Source organism: Thalassophryne amazonica, chromosome 6 (genome assembly GCF_902500255.1).
Source record: "Thalassophryne amazonica chromosome 6, fThaAma1.1, whole genome shotgun sequence".
Classification (NCBI taxonomy): domain Eukaryota; kingdom Metazoa; phylum Chordata; class Actinopteri; order Batrachoidiformes; family Batrachoididae; genus Thalassophryne; species Thalassophryne amazonica.
The window spans coordinates 88,113,906-88,140,645 of NC_047108.1; the positions used below are offsets into that span (position 1 = coordinate 88,113,906).

At 39.3% G+C, this 26,740-nt stretch overlaps 1 protein-coding gene and 1 long non-coding RNA gene across 3 annotated transcripts in view; one reads left to right on the top strand and one right to left on the bottom strand.

Annotated features, from left to right (window-relative positions):
* nr2c2 (nuclear receptor subfamily 2, group C, member 2) overlaps window positions 1-26,740 on the top strand; it is a 29,088-nt gene continuing 2,348 nt past the window's right edge. Inside the window, exons 1-14 of one of the 2 annotated variants that reach the window (XM_034172725.1) lie at window positions 1-182; window positions 9,513-9,588; window positions 9,728-9,804; window positions 13,552-13,752; window positions 14,024-14,129; window positions 14,215-14,394; window positions 15,427-15,583; window positions 15,672-15,759; window positions 18,602-18,747; window positions 18,857-19,034; window positions 19,716-19,837; window positions 19,972-20,111; window positions 21,750-21,887; window positions 21,990-22,114. In XM_034172725.1, coding sequence (XP_034028616.1) covers window positions 9,733-9,804; window positions 13,552-13,752; window positions 14,024-14,129; window positions 14,215-14,394; window positions 15,427-15,583; window positions 15,672-15,759; window positions 18,602-18,747; window positions 18,857-19,034; window positions 19,716-19,837; window positions 19,972-20,111; window positions 21,750-21,887; window positions 21,990-22,114 — 1,653 coding nt within the window. In that variant the 5' untranslated portion in view covers window positions 1-182; window positions 9,513-9,588; window positions 9,728-9,732. The remainder of the gene's footprint in view (window positions 183-9,512; window positions 9,589-9,727; window positions 9,805-13,551; window positions 13,753-14,023; window positions 14,130-14,214; window positions 14,395-15,426; window positions 15,584-15,671; window positions 15,760-18,601; window positions 18,748-18,856; window positions 19,035-19,715; window positions 19,838-19,971; window positions 20,112-21,749; window positions 21,888-21,989; window positions 22,115-26,740) is intronic. The other variant, XM_034172724.1, reaches the window with a different exon arrangement.
* On the bottom strand, window positions 17,494-25,848 carry LOC117512591. The gene is made up of 3 exons (XR_004561334.1): window positions 25,838-25,848; window positions 19,942-19,945; window positions 17,494-17,702 (listed from the first exon to the last, which is right to left on the bottom strand). It is a non-coding gene; the product is annotated as an uncharacterized LOC117512591 (long non-coding RNA).

The window sequence follows — 26,740 nt, forward strand, 5'->3', positions numbered from 1 at the left end:
GCGCGCGGGGGAGGGGGCGTTGAAGGCGCGTGGAGAAAAGGGGAGTTTAAAAAAAAAAAAATCAACCATCAACGCGCTAGCGGCTCGGGGTCACGAACTATGACCTTTAACAGAAGAAAACCAAAACAAATATTTTATAAAATAGCGGAGAGCGCAAAGTCTGCGGTCGTCGTTTCCCACAGGTAAGATTTAGTCCGGAGTGAAAAAGCGTATAAACCTGGGTGAGAATGGGGATGATAAAAGACCGCGGCTAATCTCTAGGCTAGCTGGTTAGCTGCTAGCCGACACAGAGCTCCGTCTCTGCCTGAGTCTGACAGCTACAACCTGGGAAGGATCACTAAGTGTTGCGTGTAGCATGGCGATACTAAATATCACTCATTCCTAATATGTGATACCGTTATCGCTAACTTGTTCTCAAAAGCTACTCTATGCTACGATGACCAATTGAATAATTCCAGTCGGCTTTTGCTGCTAATTCGCTGCAGATGAACTCGACCCCTTTACCTTTGCCATCACGGTGACAGGGACACTTTTATTATTTTTTTTTCCCTGCTGTGACTTTATTCACCGTAGATGTCGTTTTACATTTAGTGCGAATACATCAACAACTGGTTAATACTACTGAAAAAAATGCAATAAAATATATAAAGATTGTACTTTCGATTTATTGGCTGGCCGCCAGAGTCTCCATTTTGTTCTGTGTTTTTGGTGCATTTGAGGAAAGAATAAATGTTGATGGGCATTAGCGTTGACCAATCAGCAAACGAAGCAGAACAGTTTGCTCCTCCCCTTGCCCAGCTTTTGAATCTGCTGCAGGCATTTGTCTCTTTTTTACCTGTTTGGTGCCTCGGCTTGTATGTAAATCTATTCCATTGATGATCGTACTTTTTCATCGTTTATATATTGATTGACGGAATGTTACGTTAAACGTCCCTGCCCTGTCCCTTACATGGGACAGTTTAAAATATTTGTCACAGATAAAGAAGCAGTTTAGGTATGATAAGCACAAATAGAGCCTTTTAAGGAAAAACATTCCTATATAAAATATAATAGGGTCATAAATGACCCTACTCTGTCATTTCGGTCACTAAAATAGGTTGGTCGCTTGAAGGTTAAATGATGAGTAGAACATGAGTAATAAGACTTTTCTTCTGTACTATGAATGATCATTACTGGAAAACCTGATAAAACTGAAACCTTTGAAAACTCATGTTTCAAATACTACTTGAGTCAGCATGAAATTGAAGATGTCATGTGCAGCACTGCCATCTGCACCCGCTGGACAGTTCTAGATACTGCATCAATAGCAAATGATGAATTTCATATTTAAAGGTTCCATTCAGTGCAGGATCTTCTGGTTTGTCAATACAGCTGCCAAACAGGCCAGCATAGGTTTAACTGGAACATAAGTTCTCATTATTAAGACAAACATAAATAATGGGTCGAGGTCCTTCTCCATATTACAGTGAGACTTAATACTTTTGAACTTGTGGGACTTTCTTGGCCGATTTTGCTTTAGAAAAATAAATCATTCTAAATAATGGAGTTGTTTGTGACAGGGATTCTCTTAGATTTACTTTATCCCACACATTCAGTGAAAGAAAGGCGTGTGTGTGTATATATATATATCTCGGTAAGTGCACAATCAGGTGTTACCATTTTAATAATGCAATGTTACCAACCTATATCATAAAATAATGCCATTAGGGACATTAGAAGCTATTGTTAAGGACCCTTGGCCATACCTTTTATCTGTGCCCTGCTTTTTACAGTTTGGAAATGCATAAAAAACCTAAAAAATGGTGAATATATGGTGAAAAAAATGCTATTTTTTGCATGTTACCTCGTTTCATGTGAAATTTGCTCATTATATAATAAACCTGATATTTATCCTCTCGAACCTTTCAAAGAACTACACCAATCAGTGACATTCCCAGTATTTCTCTGGTCATGACACAAGTTACGGAATCAAAATATCTTCACTTGGAGCCAAGCAGCAGTCATTTGAGTAAAATAATAGGTTTGTAACCAGAATCCAAATTTGTCAGTTCATTTGCGAAAACACTATGTTCTAAACATAAATCCTTTGATTTCATAATTCCTGTTTATTAGATTTGACACCTAAATGGATCCCCTACAAAACAGTGCTAGTAATTTGTTTCAGTTTTATTGCTGGAACTTCTGGGAAATTCACATAATCAGGGATGTGGATGTCCCCCAAAATATTGTAGTCTCCGTAGTAGCATACTCACAGAGGCAACACTAGGTGCAGGAATGATACCACCACAGGAATATTTCACTAGAGTGTCTTTGTCTCAACCATGATCTAGAAATTGGAAGTGATATATTTATTTTTAGTACCTCAAGAATGACAATTTGTGCCAAATGTAGTCTCCGTAGAGCCTTGTAGTCTCCATAGTAGTAGCTCTATACTGGAATCACTTGTAAAACTATGATGGAGGTTTTACAGCAGAAATTTTGGTCCAGTCTTTTGACTCACATTATAGGGCACAGAAATAACACAATTTCCAATGCTTTGGTGTGTAACTTTTTGGAATAAAAGAGTTCTTCACAAACCTAATGTAGTCTCCGTAGTACCTGTTTTTGTTCACAAGGATCAAGCACTCAGTCTGTCACCGAAAAAAATCTAAATGGTATTTGCTCATGAAATTCTGCATGAAGATCCCTTGGGATGTTGTTATCATTGTGGAACAAACTATTAAGCATTATACTGAATTTAATTTTTCACCAAAAGTGAAACACTAGTGGTACACCTGATTGTGCAGTTACACACACATATATATATATATATATATATTTTTTTTTTTCTATACCTGCTTACTCCAATTAAAGATCTTTGGGGGGCTGGAGCCTATCCCAGCAGTCATAGGGCATGAGGCGGGGTACACCCAGTGGTGGGCATAGCTAACCAAAAAGTTAGCTTCAGTAACCATTAATCAGATAACTGAAAAGTTATCTTTTATGACGATAAACCAATAAACTGCCAAAAAATGTATCTTTATTACAGATAAACGAAAACTATTAGTATTGATTTGGACACGACCACATCAGATTACGCTGTTGGCTTCTGATAAATCAGTTTCACTTTAAGCACTGCAGGGGCTCCTGGGTAAATTCAAGGATCACAAACACAAAGAACATATGAAAAATGAAATAAATAAATAAAACCCCAAACACTGTCATCATCTTTCAAAAGCAGTAACACACAGTATTAGAAGTCAGTTTATCTTGATATTAGATACACCGTCATTTACGAGCTAAAAGCTGCTGCTTTTTTCCACACGCTTTGAACCTTGTGGCTTAAACAACCGAAATACGTCCATTAATGCGTTGATTGGCAGAGTAAAATACACGTAGTAAATATAAATTCTTACCTTTTAGTCTCAGTGGGATTCATCTGAATAAAATAATCCACATAAAGCGTCCTTTTTTAAAATCCAAAACAGTGTCTAAACATGAAGAAAAGTCCCTCCCTCTGTACACACAGCTGCGCCATTAGAGCTCCTCTCCCCCACCGAGTCTTGGTGATTGAATTACAGCCACAAAGAAATAAAATAACGTTAAAATGAGTCTGTTTTGTTTTTGTGTCGAGTGGACAAGTCACTGTAACGTCCAGAGTGAACCTGAACTACACTTCCCACAATGCTCCCTGTGTTGACCTGCCATTCACGTTTTGCACTTAATGATGACATCATCAGCAAGCGACAGCCAGTCTGCTCAGTGGCTATAAACACACAACAAATGGACTAAAATGTTTGATTTTAGGGTTTTCAAACGTTTTAGACCGTTAAACTTTACCAGCAAAGACAATGTTATCGGACTGAAAGTTATCGGAAGATAATTGGTCCGATGATGGTTTTAAAACTTATCTGAAAAGCTAATCCGATAGCAAAAACATTAGCTTTGATAATTATCTGCTATCGGATTAGCTGAACTATGCCCACCACTGGGTGCACCCTGAACAGGATGCCAGTCTGTCACAGGGTCACATAGACAAACACATTCACACCCGCACACGCATTTATGAACAATTTAAAGTTTTCATTCCACCTAAACTGCATGTTATTGGATGTGGGAGGAAACCGGAGCACCCGGAGGAAACCCACTCAAACATGGGGAGAACATGCAAACTCCACACAGAAAGGCCACAGGTGGGAATTGAAACCATGACCTTCTCGCTGTGAGGCAACAGTGCTAACCACTAAGCCACTGACAGGTGTAATATATTAAACTGATTTAAGACTGTAGGGCTCTTGTTGAAAACTGGAATAAACTTGGTTCAAAAAGTTGCAGCTTTTAGACACCTACATTACATTTCAATTTCAAAAAGTACGTCCCTTTTTCGCTATATGTTGGAAGATGGTCATTATGCCTTACATTTAATTTACTGAAAATATGACAAAGTGACAAAGTTTTTTAATTCGGCACACAAAATATTCAAATAGAAAAAAATGAACAATTCCACAAACAAACACAGACAAAACTAGTGCGTCCAAAAGGGTGTGGGCTGAAGCAAAGCTTATTAGCGCCCACCCCTGCTAGTACAAGTCCAACAATTCTAATCAGTCATATTTACATAAATATAAATTCACTACTACATGTCGACACACAGACATACACATCAATATACTATTCACTTATATTTATATAGTACCAGATCATAAGAAAGTCGAATCAAGGCACTTTACGCCAGTAAGGACTAACCTTACCAACCCCCAGAGCAAGCACTAGGCAACTGTGGTGAGGAAAAACTCCCTATAAGGAAGAAACCTCAAGCAGACCAGGCTCTTGGGGGGTGACCCTCTGCTTGGGCTGTGCCACATATACCTATATACATACGTATATACTTTACAAACATAAATATATACATACATATACACAGTCACTTATATACATATACACCTACCCATATCTATATATCTACATACGCATATACATACCCACACATTCAAATATACAATAAGTCCCACTTATAAATTGAACATTCCATATAAATCAAATTATATTTGCTTCTTTATGATACTTAGACATAATGTTCTTTTTGAGTAGTTTCTTAAATCTCACTAAGGTACTAGTCATTCTAACCTCTTGAACATTTGTTCCATTTCCTCACCCCAACCACAGACACACAAAAACCCTTTACATTTGTTCTTACTGGTGGTTTCATAAAAATTGCACAACCTCTTAAACTATATCTGGATTCCCTCAATCGGAACAGACTCTGGACATGTCTCGGTAAGGCTTGGTTTTTCGCTCGAAATAAAGTTTGAATTGTAATGTAATCGACCAAATCAATGAATTTTAATAAATTTAAAGACACAAATAGAGAATGAGTTGGTTCACGATATTGTTTATTGCAGATGATTCGTATGGCTCGTTTTTGCAAAAGGAATATTGGATTGGTATTTGTAAGTGTTTCCCCATGACTCAACACAATATGTCATATATGGTACCATCAGAGAATGATATAAAGTAAGTAACCCTTCTTGCGGCAGTAGGTCTTTGGCTTTATACAAAATGGCTATAGTTTTTGACAATTGTGATTTCACATAATTTATATGTGGTTTCCAGCTAAGTTTATTATCAATTATAACACCTAAAAATTTATTCTCTGTTACTAACTCAATTTCCTTATTGTTTATAGTTAAATTTTTACATTTGGGTGCCTGTTTATTTCCAAATATAATACATTTAGTTTTCCCAAGGTTGCGTGACAACTTATTAGCGTCAAACCAAACCTTAAATTTTTCCAGTTCTTTCTCCACTATGTCCAGAAGCTGTTCAAGATTTTCACCGCTACAGAACACAGTTGTATCATCCGCAAAAAGGACACATCTCAGTGAACTCGACACCCAACTTATATCATTTATATAGATTATAAACAACAAAGGACCCAGCACTGAGCCCTGCGGCACCCCACATGTGACATCCCTGAGTTCAGAATTTGTATTATTGAATTGAACATACTGAAATCTGCCTTGTAAATAACTAGCTATCCATTCATATGCCAGACCTCTGATTCCATATTTCTGCAGTTTACTTAATAGTATTCCATGGTTAATTGTGTCAAACGCTTTCTGTAAATAAAAAAAAACACCTATTGTGTATTGTTTATTATCAATTGCAGTTGCTATACTTTCCACAAAGTCCATCAAAGCATGTGATGTAGTTCGAGACCTTCTGAATCCATATTGTTCTTCACAAATGATGTTATGCTTCAGTAAATAATCATTTAATCTTTTAGCAAATATTTTTTCCAAAATTTTGGAAAATTGTGGCAGGAGTGATATAGGTCTATAATTAGAAAATGTGTGTTTGTCACCAGTTTTAAACAGAGGAATTACTTTGGCTATTTTCATTTGAGAAGGAAATTTACCAGTACTTAGTGACATATTGCAAATATAATTGAACGGTTTTACTATACAATCAATAACTTTTTTTAATAAAGCCATATCCAAATTATTAAAATCAGTCGATTTCTTCCTTTTTGAACCATGAACCAGATCAAGTATTTCCCTTTCATGAGTACCACCAATGAACATTGAAACAGATTTGTTAAACGTTGAATTATTTACCCAGAAGTTATTAGTTGATGAGTCAATCTTACTGGCAAGATTTTTACCCACATTAACGAAGTATTCATTAAAGTGTTCAGCAATAGATATCAATCGTGATGTAGTTGTTACTCTGAAAAAATGAAGGATAATCTCTAGTTACTCAATTCTTTTTTACTATTTCATTTAATATGTTCCATGTGTTTTTGATGTTATTTCTATTTTTGACAAGTAACTCATTATAATATGTTTTTTACTGAGTCTCATGATATTGATTAACTTATTCTTATATGTTTTATACTTACTTTCAGCTTCCTTAGTTCGTAGTTTTATGAATTGTTTATATAGTACGTTTTTCTTTTTACATGCCCTCTGAAGTCCCTTAGTTATCCATGGTTTGTTGCTATATTGATTTCTATATATTTTGTCAACAAATGGACAGTGTTTATTATACAAACTGGAAAAAAATGGAAATGAAAGCATCATATGACCTGTCAACATCATCAACAAAAACATCTGACCAATTCTGACTTGATAAATCCTCCCTTAAATTATCAATTGTTTCAGGTGTTACTTTTCTACTCATGAATTTGATATTGCTTCGATACTTACAACAACCCTCCAATTCAAAGACTGAGAAAACTGGCAAGTGATCACTGATATCGCTGACCAGTAGTCCCCCACTAAGATTACCGGATATAACGTTAGTTAAAATATTGTCAGTGAGAGTTGTTGAGTCCATAGTTATTCTGCTTGGATGAATGATGGTTGGAAACAGTCCTAAACAGTACAAGGTGTTTATAAATGAGGTAATTTGTGGATGATTGTGAGGGTTTAAAAAATCTATATTGAAATCTCCACAGACAAATAAATAATATGAAGTGATAAAGCACATTTTGGCACTTGATGGCATGTTAACATGATGTTGAGTTCACAAATAGAAATCCAGTATACTTAAGTATAAGTAAGTAAAAATTATTAAATGCCCTGTCACACCTTGACGATTTAGCCTGCGTATGCCGACCGTATTAAAAACTCTGGTGCACGCCGGTACACGTCTAATAAATTAATGCAGTTGTAACACCTTGACGATTATCCAGCATATGCCCAAAGCCCCGTTACACCCACTGGTTTGGGTCGGTACTGCACAGTGTGATGCGTGTCAGAAACAGAGTAATTTAACATTATTTTATTTTTTTTATTTTCATTTTTTATCTTGGTGGACCATTTTCATTGTGTAGAGAATGCTGATGAGTGGACTGGTTGTGGGGAAACACTGCTGTGAATGAATGAAGTGCTGTCTCCTTAAATGTTGAAAGCGCTGGCTGCTTCCTGATCAGCGGATCTGCTCAAGTCATCACACAACTAATTAATGAAACGCTGTGATGATTTAAACTTTTTAAGCGCCAGTCGACCACGATCAGGTGTGATCTGAATGAAGTGCTTTGTGATTTGTCAGTGTGGTGATCACAGACAGCGATGGCACTTTAAATGTTTAAGCAGCGCATTAATCAGGCGTGATCACCCTGATCGATTGATCAGGTCGTCTGATGATCACACCACAGCGACGCCACTTTAAAAGTTTAAATTGCTTTAAAAGTTTAAATCGCTTTAAAAGTTTAAATCATCACAGCGCTTCTGTGTGATCAACGTGTGACACTGGCATCCTCTGAGAAATGCACATGGAGCAGAAAAACCACTGAAGGATTTGCTTTAATACTCTACATTTCCAGCCATGAATTAAAGTATTTTCAGATGTCATTTTCAAAAATCAGGAGCTTTATGTGGATTCATGTCCATCTATGATTGTGAATTGGATTGAAATGAACAGGTCAGACTTTATATTTTTTTCCCGTGTGTGAATGAAACAGTCTTTGTGCATATGGACCGCAGGTTTCAGCCAATCAGTGGCCAGCATTAATGGACAGATTTAGACTTAGGAGCTGTGAGCAGCGTGCCGCAGGACCGTGACAACCCAACAGTATGACAAATACACCACTTTCAGTCACGGATCAGTAGAAATACGCCATACCAAACCCTGTTTAGTCAGTTATCACAGCGCTTTTTTTTTTTTTTTTTTTTTTTTAGAAAATACATTTATCTGTTTGTTTAGCCATTTCACACTCCTGTTACAAGACAGTGATTGTAGCGCAGTGGTGAAGTTTCCGTATGGTAATCAGAGTATGCGGGTTCAAATCCCGTGAGTGGCATTTTTTTATTTAACTGCAGGGTTCTGTATTGCCTCACCTTTTATGTATTATTTATATCAACCCAGTGATATTCACTAATTATACACCTGGGTTTTATTTTATTTTCCTCCACATCAGCAACTGCAGCAGCTCGCACTGTGTTCCTGCTCAAAAGACACTGTCGCATGTATGAACTGTTGCACTGGCATTGTGCACACCTGCCTTCGGTGTGATGTTTAGTGGTGCGCTCATACGAGCGGTACCGCCGTGAGTCGCCCTGAGTTGTACGTATTTGCACTATGTGTGAAGGGTCCCTAAACAACTGCAAATTATAAAGAAGACAATGCTCATACGGCCAAGGGTATTTTAGCATTGCGTTATATTTAAAAGTCAGTGGAGTCTGTGCAGTGTAAAGAGCATTCCTCAAGTATACCAGTATACGTAATACAGTTTCACTTTGTGTAGCTTATATTATTAATGTATGTTATAATTACAGTTTTAAATAATGTGGTTTTTACAGTTGACTAATTAAAATCCTGGTTTCAGTGATAAAGCAGACTATTGTGATATTCAGGTAAAATAATTATTGTCACTTGAAAGAATGAATGACATGTATTTTCCCCCCAGTAATATGCCATCAAGAAAGGTTCACCGGTATCAACATGAAATTTGGCAAATGTTTTTGCACCAGCTGATTGGCGGTTGTTTAATCTTTTGTAATCGCTTTCCGTGTGGTTCCTTCCTACAGATGTTTCTAATGTCTGGACATTGGCATGATGAGAAACCAGAACCTGCTGTCTCAGCAGCAAGTGGACTCTGATCAGGTAACAGCCTGCAAAGGAAAGAATGCTTTCTACAGTCGAAGGCTACAAAAGTTGTATGTTTTGTATTAAGGGACACTGTTACTTTCATATGGAAGTATAGAATTGGGTTTCAAAATGGAGTTGTCAACCTCTCTTTCAGATTGTATGATGACTGCATCTTCACATCGCTTTCAGTTCATTTCAGCGGAGCCTGCCACTACACCACAGCAAATCCAGGTAACAGCAGGATACTGTACATTCACTGGCTTCAGATAAAGTGCTGCTTTTTTCCCAGCAGAGTCATTCCATCTCAAATCAACCATTGGCTCCAACAGTGCCATTTCTTATTTGCATTATAATCAGGTTCATTGTGCCATTAGGTCCCAAAAGAAGGTAGGAAACAGGTTTTTTGGTAAGATATGTACACATTTTGCTTTAACACCCCACTATAAGGGGGTAGGTTTAGGCCTACATCTGATGACCATCATTCAGGTAGGCACTTCACAGGGCCACAATTCTTGAAACATAACCGCTAGAGGCATGAAATTTAGAGGCATCTTATTTTTCATTGCTGGTTGCAAAACAGTCGTGTTTTTAGCTCTAGCTGTGTGTGGAAAATTTTATGGAGGGTGGAATTCCTGAAAATAACTGAGTCTTAATTTTGTCCATCCATTAAAAGGTCTCTGTATGCTATTTTAATCTTAAAAAAAAAAAAAAAAAAAAAAAAAAATTAAAATTGTATTTCATTCTTTAGTATGGGTCTTTACTGACATGCCAAAACCACTGTTGAGGTGTTCAACTGTTTAGTGTGTCCACAGGACCTACTTTAATTAGGGGCGAATCTGACATTTTGTGAAATTCAACCACATTATCACCATGTGTGAAAAGTAGCACCACTCTGAAATTTTTTGCAAAATTGTCTGTGTACTAGTTGTCAAAACTTCAATTTGGTGTTCTGTCTCCTTCATATTGAAAATTTAGGCCAAAGTGAGGCCTAAAAATGCCATCGGTCATGGCAAGAAAGTGTCATAGGCCCTTAGATGTTACTGTTTTCTGTGGTGTTTATATGATAAGATGGTTGCAACATTCCATCTAGGCCTATATGGAGATTATTTAAAAATATTGCACTCATAACTGGGTTATACTCTGGACTTGTCACCATCCATGTCAGACTCACATTTGTCAGACTCATATGATTCTAGAGCCAAGAAGTTGGTTTGCTTTCTACATGAAGGACAATATTTTTGTCCAGGTATGACATGCTGTCCTATTTTGCTTGTGAGAAACAGTGAGGTAGCCATGTAAATAACTCTGTCATCCTGTTACACTTTTTTGTGGGCACGAAAGGGATCACAGCAATTCTTTTGTAAGAATTCATACTTTTCAAGAACTTGCTGATGGTGATAACAGATTGTTTGCCCTCAGTTTTGCTCCCATTTTGTATGAGATGAACTCAAAGATCTAAAACTTTTTCCACATACACAATATCACCATTTCCCTCAAATATTGTTCACAAACCAGTCTAAATCTGTGATAGTGAGCACTTCTCCTTTGCTGAGATAATCCATCCCACCTCACAGGTGTGCCATATCAAGATGCTGATTAGACACCATGATTAGTGCACAGGTGTGCCTTAGACTGCCCACAATAAAAGGCCACTCTGAAAGGTGCAGTTTTATCACACAGCACAATGCCACAGATGACGCAAGATTTGAAGGAGCGTGCAATTGGCATGCTGACAGCAGGAATGTCAACCAGAGCTGTTGCTCGTGTATTGAATGTTCATTTCTCTACCATAAGCCGTCTCCAAAGGCGTTTCAGAGAATTTGGCAGTACATCCAACCAGCCTCACAACCGCAGACCACGTGTAACCACACCAGCCCAGGACCTCCACATCCAGCATGTTCACCTCCAAGATCATCTGAGACCAGCCACTCGGACAGCTGCTGAAACAGTCGGTTTGCATAACCAAAGAATTTCTGCACAAAGTGTCAGAAACCGTCTCAGGGAAGCTCATCTGCATGCTCGTCGTCCTCATCGGGGTCTCGACCTGACTCCAGTTCGTCGTCGTAACCGACTTGAGTGGGCACATGCTCACATTCGCTGGCGTTTGGCACATTGGAGAGGTGTTCTCTTCACGGATGAATCCCGGTTCACACTGTCCAGGGCAGATGGCAGACAGCGCGTGTGGCGTCATGTGGGTGAGCGGTTTTCTGATGTCAATGTTGTGGATCGAGTGGCCCATGGTGGCGGTGGGGTTATGGTATGGGCAGGCATCTGTTATGGCGAAGAACACAGGTGCATTTTATTGATGGCATTTTGAATGCACAGAGATACCGTGACGAGATCCTGAGGCTCATTGTTGTGCCATACATCCAAGAACATCACCTCATGCTGCAGCAGGATAATGCACGGCCCCATGTTGCAAGGATCTGTACACAATTCTTGGAAGCTGAAAATGTCCCAGTTCTTGCATGGCCGGCATACTCACCGGACATGTCACCCATTGAGCATGTTTGGGATGCTCTGGACTGGCGTATACGACAGCGTGTACCAGTTCCTGCCAATATCCAGCAACTTCACACAGCCATTGAAGAGGAGTGGACCAACATTCCACAGGCCACAATTGACAACCTGATCAACTCTATGCGAAGGAGATGTGTTGCACTGCATGAGGCAAATGGTGGTCACACCAGATACTGACTGGTATCCCCCCCCCAATAAAACAAAACTGCACCTTTCAGAGTGGCCTTTTATTGTGGACAGTCTAAGGCACACCTGTGCACTAATCATGGTGTCTAATCAGGATCTTGATATGGCACACCTGTGAGGTGGGATGGATTATCTCAGCAAAGGAGAAGTGCTCACTATCACAGATTTAGACTGGTTTGTGAACAATATTTGAGGGAAATGGTGATATTGTGTATGTGGAAAAAGTTTTAGATCTTTGAGTTCATCTCATACAAAATGGGAGCAAAACCAAAAGTGTTGCGTTTATATTTTTGTTGAGTATACAACATCAGTGTAAATATTTTTGGCGTCACTAGACTGGGTGTGTTGGCCTCAACAGGTATTCAGTGTTGTTTAACAACATCTACTTTCTGCCTGAGCTGCAATATGACACATTTGATATTTCAAAATATGTTATATGGCAAAAATAATGCTCAAAGGCACTTAGGCTCCTTATTGAGTTAGATTTTCCATATGAAGGAGACAGAATACCAATTCATTCTTTTGAAGTTTTTATTACTGGAATATGAAGATTCACTGTGAAAAGTTTTTAGAGTGGTGGTATTTATCACATATGGTGAAAAATGTGGTTTAATTTCAGATTTGCCCCTAATTAAAGTAGGTCCTGCAGACACACTAAACAGCTGAGTACTTCAACAGTGGTTCTAAAATGTCAGTAAACACCCATAGTCAATGATCCAATACTATGAATTATGATTTACGGATTCATATGGCATACAGAGAGCTTTAAAGACATGGGTGAAATTAAGATTTTGAGTTTGTTTTTTCCTCTTTCTCAAGAAATCAATCCTCCATAAAATTTTTCACAGTCAGCTTGGGGCTAAAAATCTGATTGTTTTGTAACCAGCAGAGAAAAATGAAATGATGCTGTTAATTTCATGCCTCCAACTGTTATATTTCAAGAATTGTGGCCCTGTGATGTACCTACCTGAATGACGGCCATCAGATGTAGGCCTAAACCTACCGTCATATAATGGGGTGTAAAAGCAAAATGCATACACATATTCCAGAAAACCTTTTTCCTACCTTCCTTTTGGGACCAAATGCCACACAGACTGACTATGATGCAAATCAAAGGTGGTGCTGCTGGAACTTTTTTTGGATATTGGTTGATTTAACATGGAATGACCCAGCATATCACAAGCAATAAAGCTGTTAAGCTGCTCTAGCTTGAGTATAATTTTCTCTCTTTTTTGCCTCTTTCCACCTGTATCTTTCATGTCTATTCCCTAGATTGTAACTGACCAGCATACAGGACAGAAGCTTCAGATAGTGACAGCAATGAACTCCTCCAGTACTCCTAAGCAGCAGTTCATTTTGACTATGGGTGATAGCTCAGGACCTGGCAAGGTTATCCTGGCCTCCCCAGACAGCCACAACACTAAGCAGCTCATCTTTACTGCTGCAGAGAACTTTCTCCCTGGAAGGATACAGGTACAATCCTCCAAAACATTATCACTGCTTTGTGTTTTGATAACACGCTTAATACAGTGGACTGACATACTGTCCATGGGGTGTCATAGACTCATCTGCTTCATGCTGTAATATCTGGCGATAAGAACAGGCACTAAAGGGGCTTCTTCCGTGCATAGTGCTATACTCTTAGATTCATCTCTAAGTCTCTTAATTTTGCAGACATTGCGTGTTTACTGTTATTTTCAGCATTTAAACCATGATGCTGATTTTGGTTTACTTTACTTTTCAGATTGTCACAGATCCCGTGTCAATGGAACGGTTGCTTGGTCAGTCAGGGGACTTGAGCCGACCACAGCCAGTGGAGTACTGCGTAGTTTGTGGGGACAAGGCTTCAGGTACTTATGTAAACAGACGTTACCTGCATTTGCAGTGCATTGGATGTGTTTTAGGTTTTGCACAGTAATTCACTTCTGTGTTCAGGTCGTCACTACGGAGCAGTCAGTTGTGAAGGCTGCAAAGGTTTCTTCAAGCGGAGTGTAAGGAAGAATCTGACTTACAGCTGCCGGAGTAAAGAAGACTGTGTCATTAACAAACACCATCGTAATCGCTGCCAGTTCTGTCGGTTGAGAAAATGCCTCAAAATGGGGATGAAGACTGAATGTGAGTTTTATGTCTGCAGATGTTGATTATTTTCAGACTTGGGTATTCAAATGTTGTATTATTAATTGAAAAATCAAACAACACTCTTACTGAAAAAGAGGTGGGTAAAAGTTAATTACATTTATTAGGCTCACCTTCTTTGAAGTGTAAAGGTCTACATTAGTCCCCCCCCCCCCCCCCGCAGAAGATAAGAATTATGCTAGTGGAAATCAAATAAGAAGAATTAATGTAGTTTGGTTCTGCAGATGTTTTGATCACTTTTTAAAGTGAGGTCTTAAAAAAAAAAAACACATTGTGTGGTTTCTCAGTGGGTATTCATGCAGTACTTCTGAAGTACAAAACAGCCTTGAAGACTATTATTCTAGCTATATATTAAGTCATGTATATCTTTAAAAAAGTTGCACTCACTAATAGGAAATATTATTTCAGCCAGCCAGAGGATACACATTTATGCACCATGATAGACTGTTGGCTTATTTTATTTTTTATTTTTTTAATTGTAATAATGTAAAAACTCTTTAATGACAAATGATGATTATCTGATTAGTACAAGCTTTGGGCCACCTCTGTAGCTTTGTTGGTTGTGGAGACATACATCAAATTTTGTGCGTTTTGTTTTGTGACATCTTTGTGACATTATCATATTTGATTACGGATGATTTAGTGATTGATATGAGCTTTACAGGTCTCTGGCCCCTTTAAAAGCCTGGAAAATGTATTTTCCAGATTATATGCCTGACCTTGACCCAAAAAAATATTCTTACCAAGTTTGGTGAAAGTCTGCTCACCCATTTGAGTTATTTTGTACACACACAAGCAGGCAATTACATTGCTTTGCTGCATCACCAATGCCCAGGGTAATGAACTGGTAGCATCCACAGCAACACTCTGATGGAAGACACCAGATTTCTATGAATACACTGTTCTGCAGACTGACCCTAGAGTTTGCCAATCCAGTTGACTAAAAACATCACTAATATTGATATTAGCATTGAAACATGGCATTAAGGATTAGTCTGTTTATGTCTTCAGCTGTACAGAGTGAAAGAAAGCCTGTCGATGTATTGCCAAGAGAGAAACATACAAACTGCGCTGCATCGACACAGAAGATCTACATTCGCAAGGATTTAAACAGTCCGCTAATCGCCACACCAACATTCATGTCCGATACAGAGACTGATTGTTCCAGGTTTGTTTAAATCTCAATTTTTTTTGGCCCATTTAAGATGTTGTTTGAAGTTGACCTGTTTTTGATAGACTCTCTGTACTATGTGCAGGTCCAGCCTGCTGGATCAGGGGATGCTGGTTAATATCCAGCAGCCAGTCATTCAGACTGATGCTACTCTGCTGCTGGCTGACTCAAAGGTACAGTTGTTACTCATTTATTTATTTATTTATTTAATAAAGGAATTAACTTTCAGTAAGTATAGCTGGTCTTGCATTTTTTATGTTTTATGTTCAGGGGTCAGCCAAAGAAAAAACTAAACAATCTGTAAAGCAGTTTTTGACATTGAACTTGTCAGTGTTAGGGTGCTTTTACATGCACCTTGTTTGTTCCAGACCTTTGAAGTGTTTCAGGTTAGTCCAAAGTTAAATAACAGGTGTGAAAGCTGCCTCAGACCACTGCACACACGAAAGGACCAGAATGTGATCCAACAAAAAGAGGTGGTCTCAGTCAAGCCCAGCCGAACCATAGTTCAGTTCATTTGAAGTGTGAAAACACTTTGGATAGTTCAGACTTTTAGACCAATTACAGGAAGTTGAGGCAGGTTATCTTCACCCATTAAACAACAGAAGAAGAAATATCATCAGACACAACAGGGTTATTCCCTAAATATATCTCTGTAATATCACACACTGTCAGGATTGGGGTTTTTCCGGTTGGGGTTGTCTGTCCCTTTTTCTCTTGTCTTTCCCTACTGTTTCTTGGTGGTGGTTCTTTCTCTCTCTCTCTGGTCACGCCCTCTTTCTGGTTCATTCCATGCTCACCTGTTCCTAATCAGCACCTCTTTGCCAGGGCTTATTTAAGCTCCTCTGTTCTCCTTGTTCTTCGCCAGATTGTTGCACCCTGTGCCTACTTTCCAGCTCTGTTTTCTTGTATTCTCGACCTGCTAGCCTCAAGTGTGTATGACTGCTTGCCTGTATCTTTGACCACGCCTTTTGCCTGATGATTCTGTTTTTGTTACTCTTGTTGGACTGCTTCGCTGTGTACCGGACCCTGTTTACTGTTTTAGTAAACAGCTTTTACCTACAGAGCCAGTTGTCTGTGTCCTGCATTTGCGTCCAGCCATATCCGACCGCTAGTCCTGATACACACATTATTCATGTTTTCCTGTTTAAAATGGGGTGAATTTCAACGGTTTTAAAAGAACCATCTCTCGCTTCTCATCTTTTCTCCTCTATAAAGTTAAATCAACATTTTTCTCCTTGTCACTGCAGCCGGGGTAAAAGTTTAAAATATTAATCTTCTGACGACAAGTGCCGTCACATGCTGCTACTAAAATGCCATAACATTGTTAGTTTATTTGCAACAAATCAATCAATCAATCAATCAATTTTTTTATATAGCGCCAAATCACAACAAACAGTTGCCCCAAGGCGCTTTATATTGTAAGGCAAGGCCATACAATAATTATGTAAAACCCCAACGGTCAAAACGACCCCCTGTGAGCAAGCACTTGGCTACAGTGGGAAGGAAAAACTCCCTTTTAACAGGAAGAAACCTCCAGCAGAACCAGGCTCAGGGAGGGGCAGTCTTCTGCTGGGACTGGTTGGGGCTGAGGGAGAGAACCAAGAAAAAGACATGCTGTGGAGGGGAGCAGAGATCAATCACTAATGATTAAATGCAGAGTGGTGCATTTAAAAGGAATTTGTTCATTTATTTTTAGCTCACTTGGACCAAAGGTCCAGTGGGCATATACCGTGGGTCTGCATTGGCGGCGGTTTATGTAAACATCTTCTCTGAAACTGCTGACACAGTGAAGCTGAAATTTTGCATAAATGTTCCATCCTATAAGGGGCGCCAAAGGTATCCAATGTTAAACATCGCTGCTGTTGTGGCCTTATTGAAAATGCCACCTAGAGCCATTAGTGAGCAGTCTTTAAAGATATTGAGCTGAAATTTGGCACAAGTGTAGCTAGAAGGTAGCTCCAAAACATTTCCAATGGGTTTTTAAGATTTGTTTTTTTTTTTTCTTTTCATTTGACTTTGATACGACATTTGTACTTTGGCCATGCCCACTTATCCAGCTGAAACTGTGATGTATTGTATCATCCAGGTGAGCTACAGTGCCCGTGGCACTATTTTTCTCCATTCAAATGGAACTGTCCACCAAATTGACGGCAGCAACATCAGACACAAGCACATGGAACATCCAATCTGTGTCGAGCAGAGTTGAGTCTATAAATACTTTTAAAGCATCCATCCATCCATCCATTTTCCTCCGCTTTATCCGGAGTCGGGTCGCGGGGGCAGCAGCTCAAGCAAAGCCGCCCAGACCTCCCGATCCACACACACCTCCCCCAGCTCCTCCGGGGGAACCCCAAGGCGTTCCCAAGCCAGCCGAGAGATGTAGTCCCTCCAGCGTGTCCTGGGTCTTCCCCGGGGCCTCCTCCCAATGGGACGTGCCCGGAACACCTCTCCAGCGAGGCGTCCAGGGGGCATCCGGAAAAGATGCCCGAGCCACCTCAACTGACTCCTTTCAACGTGGAGGAGCAGTGGCTCGACTCCGAGCTCCTCCCGAGTGAAGCAGTCAGTTACAAATGCAATTACTTTCCAGGATTCTGAAGAGCAATCGATTATAGGTACAATTAGTTGAAAGCATAGCTGTCATTACAATTGCTTCGAATACAATTACTTTTGGACCCAACTTTGGTGTAGAGTACAGAGAAATGCAGTCTGCATAGATGATGTAAGAATATCATGAAATATTTAGTGCTGCTATATTTAGTGTTACTGTGTGAAACCAAACTAACTGGACCAAATGTGTACAGTGCAACAAAAACATGAACCTTATTCAGACCTTGCTATGGACTTTCAGGTGTGAAAGCACCCTTAGGTAAGTTTTAAGAAGTATATGTTAAACATGTGTTATAGATCATTTGAACTTTTGTGTTTTCCTGTGCAGGACACTTCTGTCTATGGCTGTTCTCAGTGCATTTGACTCATACTGCTTGTTGGAAAGTAATCAATATTATGCATCTTTAGATGGAACCTGGGCAGGGAGACCTGGGGACGCTTGCCAATGTTGTGACATCACTGGCCAGCCTGAATGACTCCCTAAAAGAGAATTTAAACAACGGCAATTCATCAGACAGTCCACATGAGGAACAATCGGCCAGTGAGATAACACGGTACATAGAGAGGATAACAGGGGTTTGTGAGAGGTATTAGGTATGGCTTAATACTCACTTCAGCAGGCCTTTACAGATTTAAGATGTTTCTGTGTTGTGCTGTGCACAGCGCCTTTGACACCTTGGCCAAAGTCCTTAACCCACCTGAAGAAGGATTGGGACGCACCCGGACAGAAAATTCACTGTGTGCCACTGGAACAACCATCCAGCTTATTGGTGGAGACCAGGAGTCCCCCATAATTGAGGTGGAAGGGCCACTGCTCACAGACAGCCATGTTTGTTTTAAGGTGAGTGGGTAAACACATCAAATGGCCTTTAATAAAAGAAACTGTAGAGCTGAGTGAACCACGTAGTAACCGTGATGTACACTCTGACCGTGCACAGTAGAGCTAAGGGGCCACATCTGGCTCACGAGGCAACTTCATAGGGACCCCAGTTTTTGCAAGTGGCAAGAAAAGTAAAATTAAGACCAACAGAACACCAACACAGGACACCAAAATATCTTTCTGAATGACATGGTAAAGTTGATCTGCACACACCAACAGCTGGACAATTAAGAATTTTTTTTTTCTTTTTCCCTGTGACGGCTAAACTCCAATGGAGAAAGTTTCCTTCTGAACTGATACAGTCTTACCCCCCCCCCCCCATGTGTTTTTTTCCACTTCTTGAATATCAGAAATTCAAATACATGCTGTTTTATTAAAGTAGAAACATTGGATGAAAAGTTTGTCTTGCTTAAATGGAAAACGAAAGTTTGCAGTATAATGCAACACTCTTCTTTCAAAACATACTGCAGCTATTTGTGTGACTTGTTTTTGCCAAGTCAAATTAAGATGCTTTATGTTGGTGTTTCTCTTACTTTGACTTATATCTGTAGGTGTTCCTATATTAAATTTGTTTCATGATGTGTTTCCCTAATATATAATTTCTCTGTGCCCTTTTCCCCCTGCTTTGCTTCTCTCCTGTAGCTGACCATGCCCAGCCCCATGCCTGAGTATCTGAATGTACATTACATCTGTGAGTCAGCATCCAGACTTCTGTTTCTCTCGATGCACTGGGTGCGCTCCATCCCCGCCTTCTCAGCTCTTGGGTGAGAATACATTAGATGCAAGAACATTTAATGAATTATCTATGCAACTTTATGAATGCTGCAAAGATGGACTGTACTATCAACTATCTTGCAGGTTCACATACTTTTCTTTTGTAATTCTTTGTCTTTCTCAGTCAGGAGGCAAACACCAGTTTGGTCCGAGCATGCTGGAATGAGCTGTTCACTCTGGGTCTCGCTCAGTGCGCTCATATCATGAACCTGTCAACCATCCTGTCTGCCATCATCAACCACCTTCAGAGCAACATTCAGGATGGTAATGACTGCTAAGCTTGTCATCACTTCACAGTAGAGCAAGTAGATAAGAACAAAGAAATGTGTGCTTGTGATATGTGAAAGTATTAAAAAGAGGGTTTATAACAATTTGTGGTATTATCTAAACATAAGATGTCTGGTATGAGTAGCAGTATTCCCATCCCCATGTTTTTGATATACAGGGCTGTGAAAACTCCACAAATCTGTGAAATTCCACAGATTTCATCATGGGGGCGGGGTTAGTGTTTTACTCTGTAATCATGATCATCACTGAGTTTTTAAAATGTCTATCGCAAAATGTTCTTTTTTTACGATATCGTGCCAGTTATATAAGTCCACGACGGTCCGCGGACACTGATCTGTGTGTTACAGATACAAATCAGTGTCCTCGGATTCACGGAGTTTCGAGGAGAAAAAATCCCTCTCTCAAAGCCTGGCTGTTGCGACAGTTGTCGTAAAGCGGGACTGGTTGGTTGCTGCGGCGATGCTGTGTGGCTCCTGCGTGAAGCTTAAGCTAAATGTAGCATGTGGACATCGCAAACCTTTAGCGCTCTAAAGTTTTTAAAAGAAGAATTGTACAGCATGTCTGTGTCAAGGACCAACGTCGGACAGAGAGAAGATGTAAGAAAGACTGTTTGAAAAAGTCTGATAAGGACAATAATCCGTGGAATTGTCGCTGGCTTCATCAACACACCTGAAAGAAACTGAAAAATTGAACTGTGCCATCAGGAAACACGGTAAGAATTTTTTTTCTCTCTGAAAAATAAACATTGTCCTGTTCAAACAGGATTTTAGAAAAGATTATGACTTTTTTCATTAATCCAGACCTTCTTTCATTGGAAAAAAGACTGTGGCTTTGAGTGGATTTACAGGAATTTCCACAAGAATATATGGCTTTTTTACTGTAAGGAAAGTTATTGATATTTTACCCTGATTTTCAAAATATTCTCCAAGTTTTGGCTGTGGTTTTTGAAATACTTTAACGGTCTTTTCAGTCTTCATGAATTTCATGTAGTTTAATTGTTCTGCGTTAATGCATAATTTGGTTTACAATTAAAAGGAAAATCATTCCAGGTCCTGCTTCCACGTCATGTTCTGTTATTTCAACATGATCATTGACCGTTCAAATGAAAGGTTGAATACAGGGTCATTTAAATCTGCACTAATTTTGAGATTTTTTTGTTCCAGGAAATGCTAAAAATGTATCATTAGATAAAAAACTAATTTGGTTTCTGGGATCCCACGGGGCCCGAGAGCCCGGCTCCTGTGGGTGTATGGCCCCCAGAGCCCCTCCATATTTTCCTTGGATTTTACAATTTTCATTTCACAGCCCTGGATATATCAGCACTTATTTGCATATCAGTGAACTCACCTGGTGGAGTGGGTGGTTGCAAAGAAAACCTGCACCCTCTTGGCCCTTTCTGGAATCAGTTTGAGACTTCTGCTTTAAACTATTTAATTACTGTAGATGCATTGAATGGGATTACGGTAATTAACACAAGTGAACAATTTAATTTTACTTAATTAGAATAATTTTGCTGATTTGGATTGTTTGAGTGAAGTAAACCTAAATGTTTGAAACCATTTGAAATCCTGGGTTTTACAGTGTGCATAAAACGTGGACTGTTTTCCATCTCAGACAAGCTTTCAGGGGAGCGAGTGAAGCAGGTGATGGAGCACATCTGGAAGTTCCAAGAGTTCTGTAACAGCATGACGAGGTTGGAGACGGACCGTTATGAATACGCCTACCTGAAAGCAATAGTTTTGTTCAGCCCTGGTGAGTTAGAGTGGATGAGAGTGGTAGTGTTTGAGTTTCTGTGGAAAAGTGGGAGTTTTCACCCTGTACATTTGTGAGAAATAACTGTTGTGTGTTTGACAGATCATCCAGGTGTGGACAGCAGCGGACAGATTGAGAAGTTCCAAGAGAAGGCTCTAATGGAGTTGCAGGACTATGTGCAGAAAACTTATCCAGATGACACCTACAGGTACATTCATACCTCCCAGGTAACCAAACAAAATTGTTTCAGAGTAGTAAGTCCATAAACTAGAAAAGGTACTTAAAGAGTGCAGTACTTGTGTATTACATGTGTGACACAAATCCATGCAAATTAATTCTTTGTGATTTAATATATGGTTCGGTGTGCACTCATCATACTTATGTAATGTTTTATTACAAGAGTAATGTTCCTTTATAGATTTTTCCTCTCACTTTGAAATCCCGTAATACAAACATTTCATTGTTTGTTGTAATTTATTTTATGATCCATTTAATTGTATGTACTTGTTAAAGTGCAAATAAGAGTAAATTTTGCAGGTGAAATGTCACTGTGTCATAAGCACTTCATGCCTTGAGTTTGACCTTTCACGGTCACCCAAGGTCAAAAGGTCATGTAACCAATGGAAAAGTTATGTATGATGACTTCAAATTAGTGTTTCATAGTAAATACTGGTGCCAATTTCTTAAAATAGCCTTTGTAAATACCCCCATAAACATTGGGCCAAAATTTGGAGTTCACAAACTCATGTTTTTCTCACACACTCACACACCCACACAAAGGACCAAAACAAAGCTCCCCCATGTGCAACAGCGTACAGGTAAAATAATGTGATTTTCAGAAGTTAAGCTGTGCGTTTCAGTAACTATCGGAGTCAGTGCAATCAACAGAGTAAAATTATCAAAAGTGCTACAGCTTTGTTATCCTCAGCTGGCCGAAAGCCCAAAGGAGGATTATGTCTTGGCGATTTCTGTCTGTCCATCTCTAAAAGGTGTAAGCATTCTGAAATCAACTCCTCTCACACTGGAGGAATTTTGTCAAACTTGGTACAGTTCCTTGTTATAAGTTGGTAATAGGCATATTGTAATATTGTACAAGATTGACACATTTTGGCAGTTAAGTCACATTTATTTGAAATGGGACAATGCATATTAATGAACATAGTTACATGTAAATATGCCTGATTGTAGCAGGATGCTAATTTTCATCCTTAGTCCCAGTAATGTAGAACCGGACTAAGAACACACAACATACCAAAACAAATCAATGATGACAAAAAACAATTAAAACCGAATATACATACAAATATTTACAAATTCAAACTCGCAACAATTGATCGTTAATAAGCAGCCGACAGGTTGAGGAACCAAAATAGTTTTATGATGATGGGTGATTGAGGTGCAAAAGTACTGCATTAAAGTGACGAGTGCTACGTGCAAAGTGCTTTAGTGCCTGGTTGAATTGCGTATTGCGCATGTTTAAAAGCAGCTGTTCCAGCTGCTTTTAAACATGCTGTGGTTTGGCCTCTTCTTAAAAAACCTCACCTGGACTCATCAGTTTTATCCAATTTTAGACCTGTGTCTCATCTGCCATTTCTGTCTAAGGTTTTAGAAAAGGTTGTCTTTTTACAGTTACAATCATTTTCAGAAGACAATCTCATCCTTGAAAAATTCCAATCTGGGTTTAGATCGCGACACAGCACTGAGTCAGCACTTTTAAAAGTTCATAATGACATCACTTTGTCGGTGGATGCAGGGAATCCTGCTGTGCTGGTTCTGTTGGACCTCACAGCAGCCTTTGATACTGTGGATCACACAGTACTTGTTTCCCGGTTGAAACATTTTATTGGCATTCATGGTACTGCACTTAAGTGGTTTAGATCATATTTGGCTGAAAGGAGCTTTTCTGTCATGATTGGGGACCTTTCCTCATCAACTGCTCCTCTGTGCTGTGGAGTGCTGCAGGGTTCTGTCCTTGGGCCGATTCTGTTTTCTTTGTACATTCTGCCATTGGGGTAAATTATAACCCAGCACAATCTGTCCTTTCATTGTTATGCAGATGATCTGCAAATCTATCTGCCTGTGAGGACTAATGGGAGTGATGCTTTGTCATCATTATTTCATTGTATTCGTGATGTAAAGCAGTGGCTGTCCCAAGACTTTACCTGAGTGATGGTAAAACTGAGATCATGGTGTTTGAGCGCACTGGCATACCAAATGTGGTAACACCAAATTTTGGTGCTTTGGCTAACTATGTAAAACCAGCTGTCAAGAATTTGGGAGTGATATTTGACAGCTGTTTGAGGTTTGATCAACAGATAAATTCTGTTGTCAAAGCTAGTTTTTTCCAACTTCGCCTTTTGGCTAAAATAAAGCACTTTCTCAGTAGACGTGATCTTGAGACAGCCATTCATGCTTTCATCAGCTCCAGACTTGATTATTGTAATGCACTTTATTTGGGCATTAATCAGTCGTCTCTTGCACGTCTTCAGTTGGTGCAGAATGCTGCTGCTCGTCTTTTGACAAACACTTTTAGACGTGAGCATATTACACCCGTCCTGTACAAGGGTATTGTGTACATATAACTGAAAAAAAAGAGAGAAAAGTGGTGCCTCCACAGTTAGGCTACAGATGGTTGCATGTCTGATTTGCCAGTAACCAAGCTTTCAACTGTCCTTTGAAGGTTCTGAAAGTGGTGCTCTCCCTGATTGTGACTGGGAAGTTGTTCCAAGCTTGCCCATCTTTTATGGATAATACGTTCTGACCAAAGGTGGTCCTTCTATGAGTAATCTCACATTCACCTCTTGTGTCAGCTCTTGTACTATACCCTGTGAATCTTTTTATGTGGATGAATTCTTTAACAGGAGTTTGTGCTGGTCCATGTAAACATTTATGTATGAAGCAGGCATATTTGAATACCTTCAGATTTTCGAAGTCCAGAAACGTATGCTTTTCCAGAACCTTACAGTGATGATAAGAATTAGATTGTCTATCATATATCTTAACTGCTCTATTATACAGCTGCTCTATGGATTTTAATACCGAGGTGGCTGCAAATGTCCACTTAGTGAAACAGTAGTCAATATGTGAGAAAACCATGCAAAAGAGATATGTTTTGGCTGCATTAGTTGTTAGAGAGGGATGTATATGTTTAAAATTTAGTAAATTAAAATTTACTGTATTTTTGACTTTTTTAATATGTTTTTTGAAGGACAAGTTTGAGTCCAGGATAACTCCAAGATTTTTAAATTGAGATACCAGCTCCAACTCCTCCCCGTCAAAAAACACATTGGACCTTCTAATGTCAGTGGGACGTTTACTAAACACCATACATACTGTTTTTTTTTTTTGTATTCAAGTGCAGGCAAGTGTCATTTAACCAGTGTTGTATGTTGTGTAACACATCCATGAGTTTTGAGGCGATGTCTTTCACATTATTTCCGTAAGTAAAAATGACCCTTGATTAACAAACCTAGACACAACTATCACATACTTTGAAATGTTATCAGAATGTACCAAACGCTAGTGATGGGTCGATGAGGCATCATGAAGCGTTTCAGCACATTGCCAAGTTGTATTAATACTGTGTCACTGAATACTGACACCTGCTGGACCTAAAAAACCCCTACAGGCACCCGCGTTGACACTCAGTGTCGAGATGTTGCCAAAGGTCATCTAAAACAACAATGTGGCATTTCAGTACATGATTTCCAAACAACAACAAACCAGTAATGATGAATATGAGGGCTGAAGGACCTGAACAAGTTCCCTGAGCCCTTCACTCTCCACAATGCTGAGGGGCTGGCAGTCGGTGCAGTTTTGATACATATCAATATCACAATATTGCCATGGCGTCCATCTTGAAAATAATAATGTATAACCATTTGTTAGCCATCTTTGCAGCAACTGAGCTGAAATGTGCTACATGGGTAGCAATTGGCAAGCCCCAAAACATATCTATAAATTTTGACCATGATATGATCCCTGGACTATGATCACACCCACTTTTCCAGTTGTCAGTTTAAACATCTAAGGAACCACTGAACCAATGAAGCTGAAACTTGGTGTGCATGTTCCTACCAATGAGGACACCAAAGTATGCTTGAGGCATTATGATCCGATTTCAAACATGGCTGCCATAGCGGCCATATTGAAAATGCCATGTAGAGCCATCGGTCAGCAGTTTTTAAAGATATTGAGCTAAACTTTGGTACAAGGGTAGGTAGCTCCAAAGCATTCCTGAGGGGTTTTTAAGATTTTTAAAATTTTGACCTTGATACAATCTTTGAAGATTGGCCATGCCCCCTTTTCTAGCTGAAAGTGTGATGTCTTGTATTATCCAGGTGAGCTACAGTGCCCGTGGCTCTATTTTTGTGGAAATTGCTTGTGAATAATTAGCATTTTTAAAGAAGTCCTGCAGTGTTATACGATGATACGGGTGCATTTCTCAGCCTGAATCAGAGGAAGCCACGGCTTTGTCACACCGATGACAAAAAGAAAAAAAAAACTACTTATTTTGAAAGCTGAAAATCTTTTCTGCAATTATTTTATTAGCATCAGTGCTCAGTTTATTCATGATCAGCATTCACCACAGCCATCTGTCATCTCTTCAGCACACTGCTAGCGATGAAAATAAATCCCATTAATGATCTACCAAGAAAAAAAATGATGTATGTTAAGTTACACTGTTAACAACATGTCATTCATTATGAGCGGCTGAGCTTAGAGAGGCAGAGCTATGACATCATCATTTTTGAAAAGTTTCATACGTTCAGTGTCTTTGTGCTGACGTGACTGAGTATCTTTTCGAAATGTATGTCTGACCCGTCGGGCCAGGGTCGGGTATCTGCACTCGC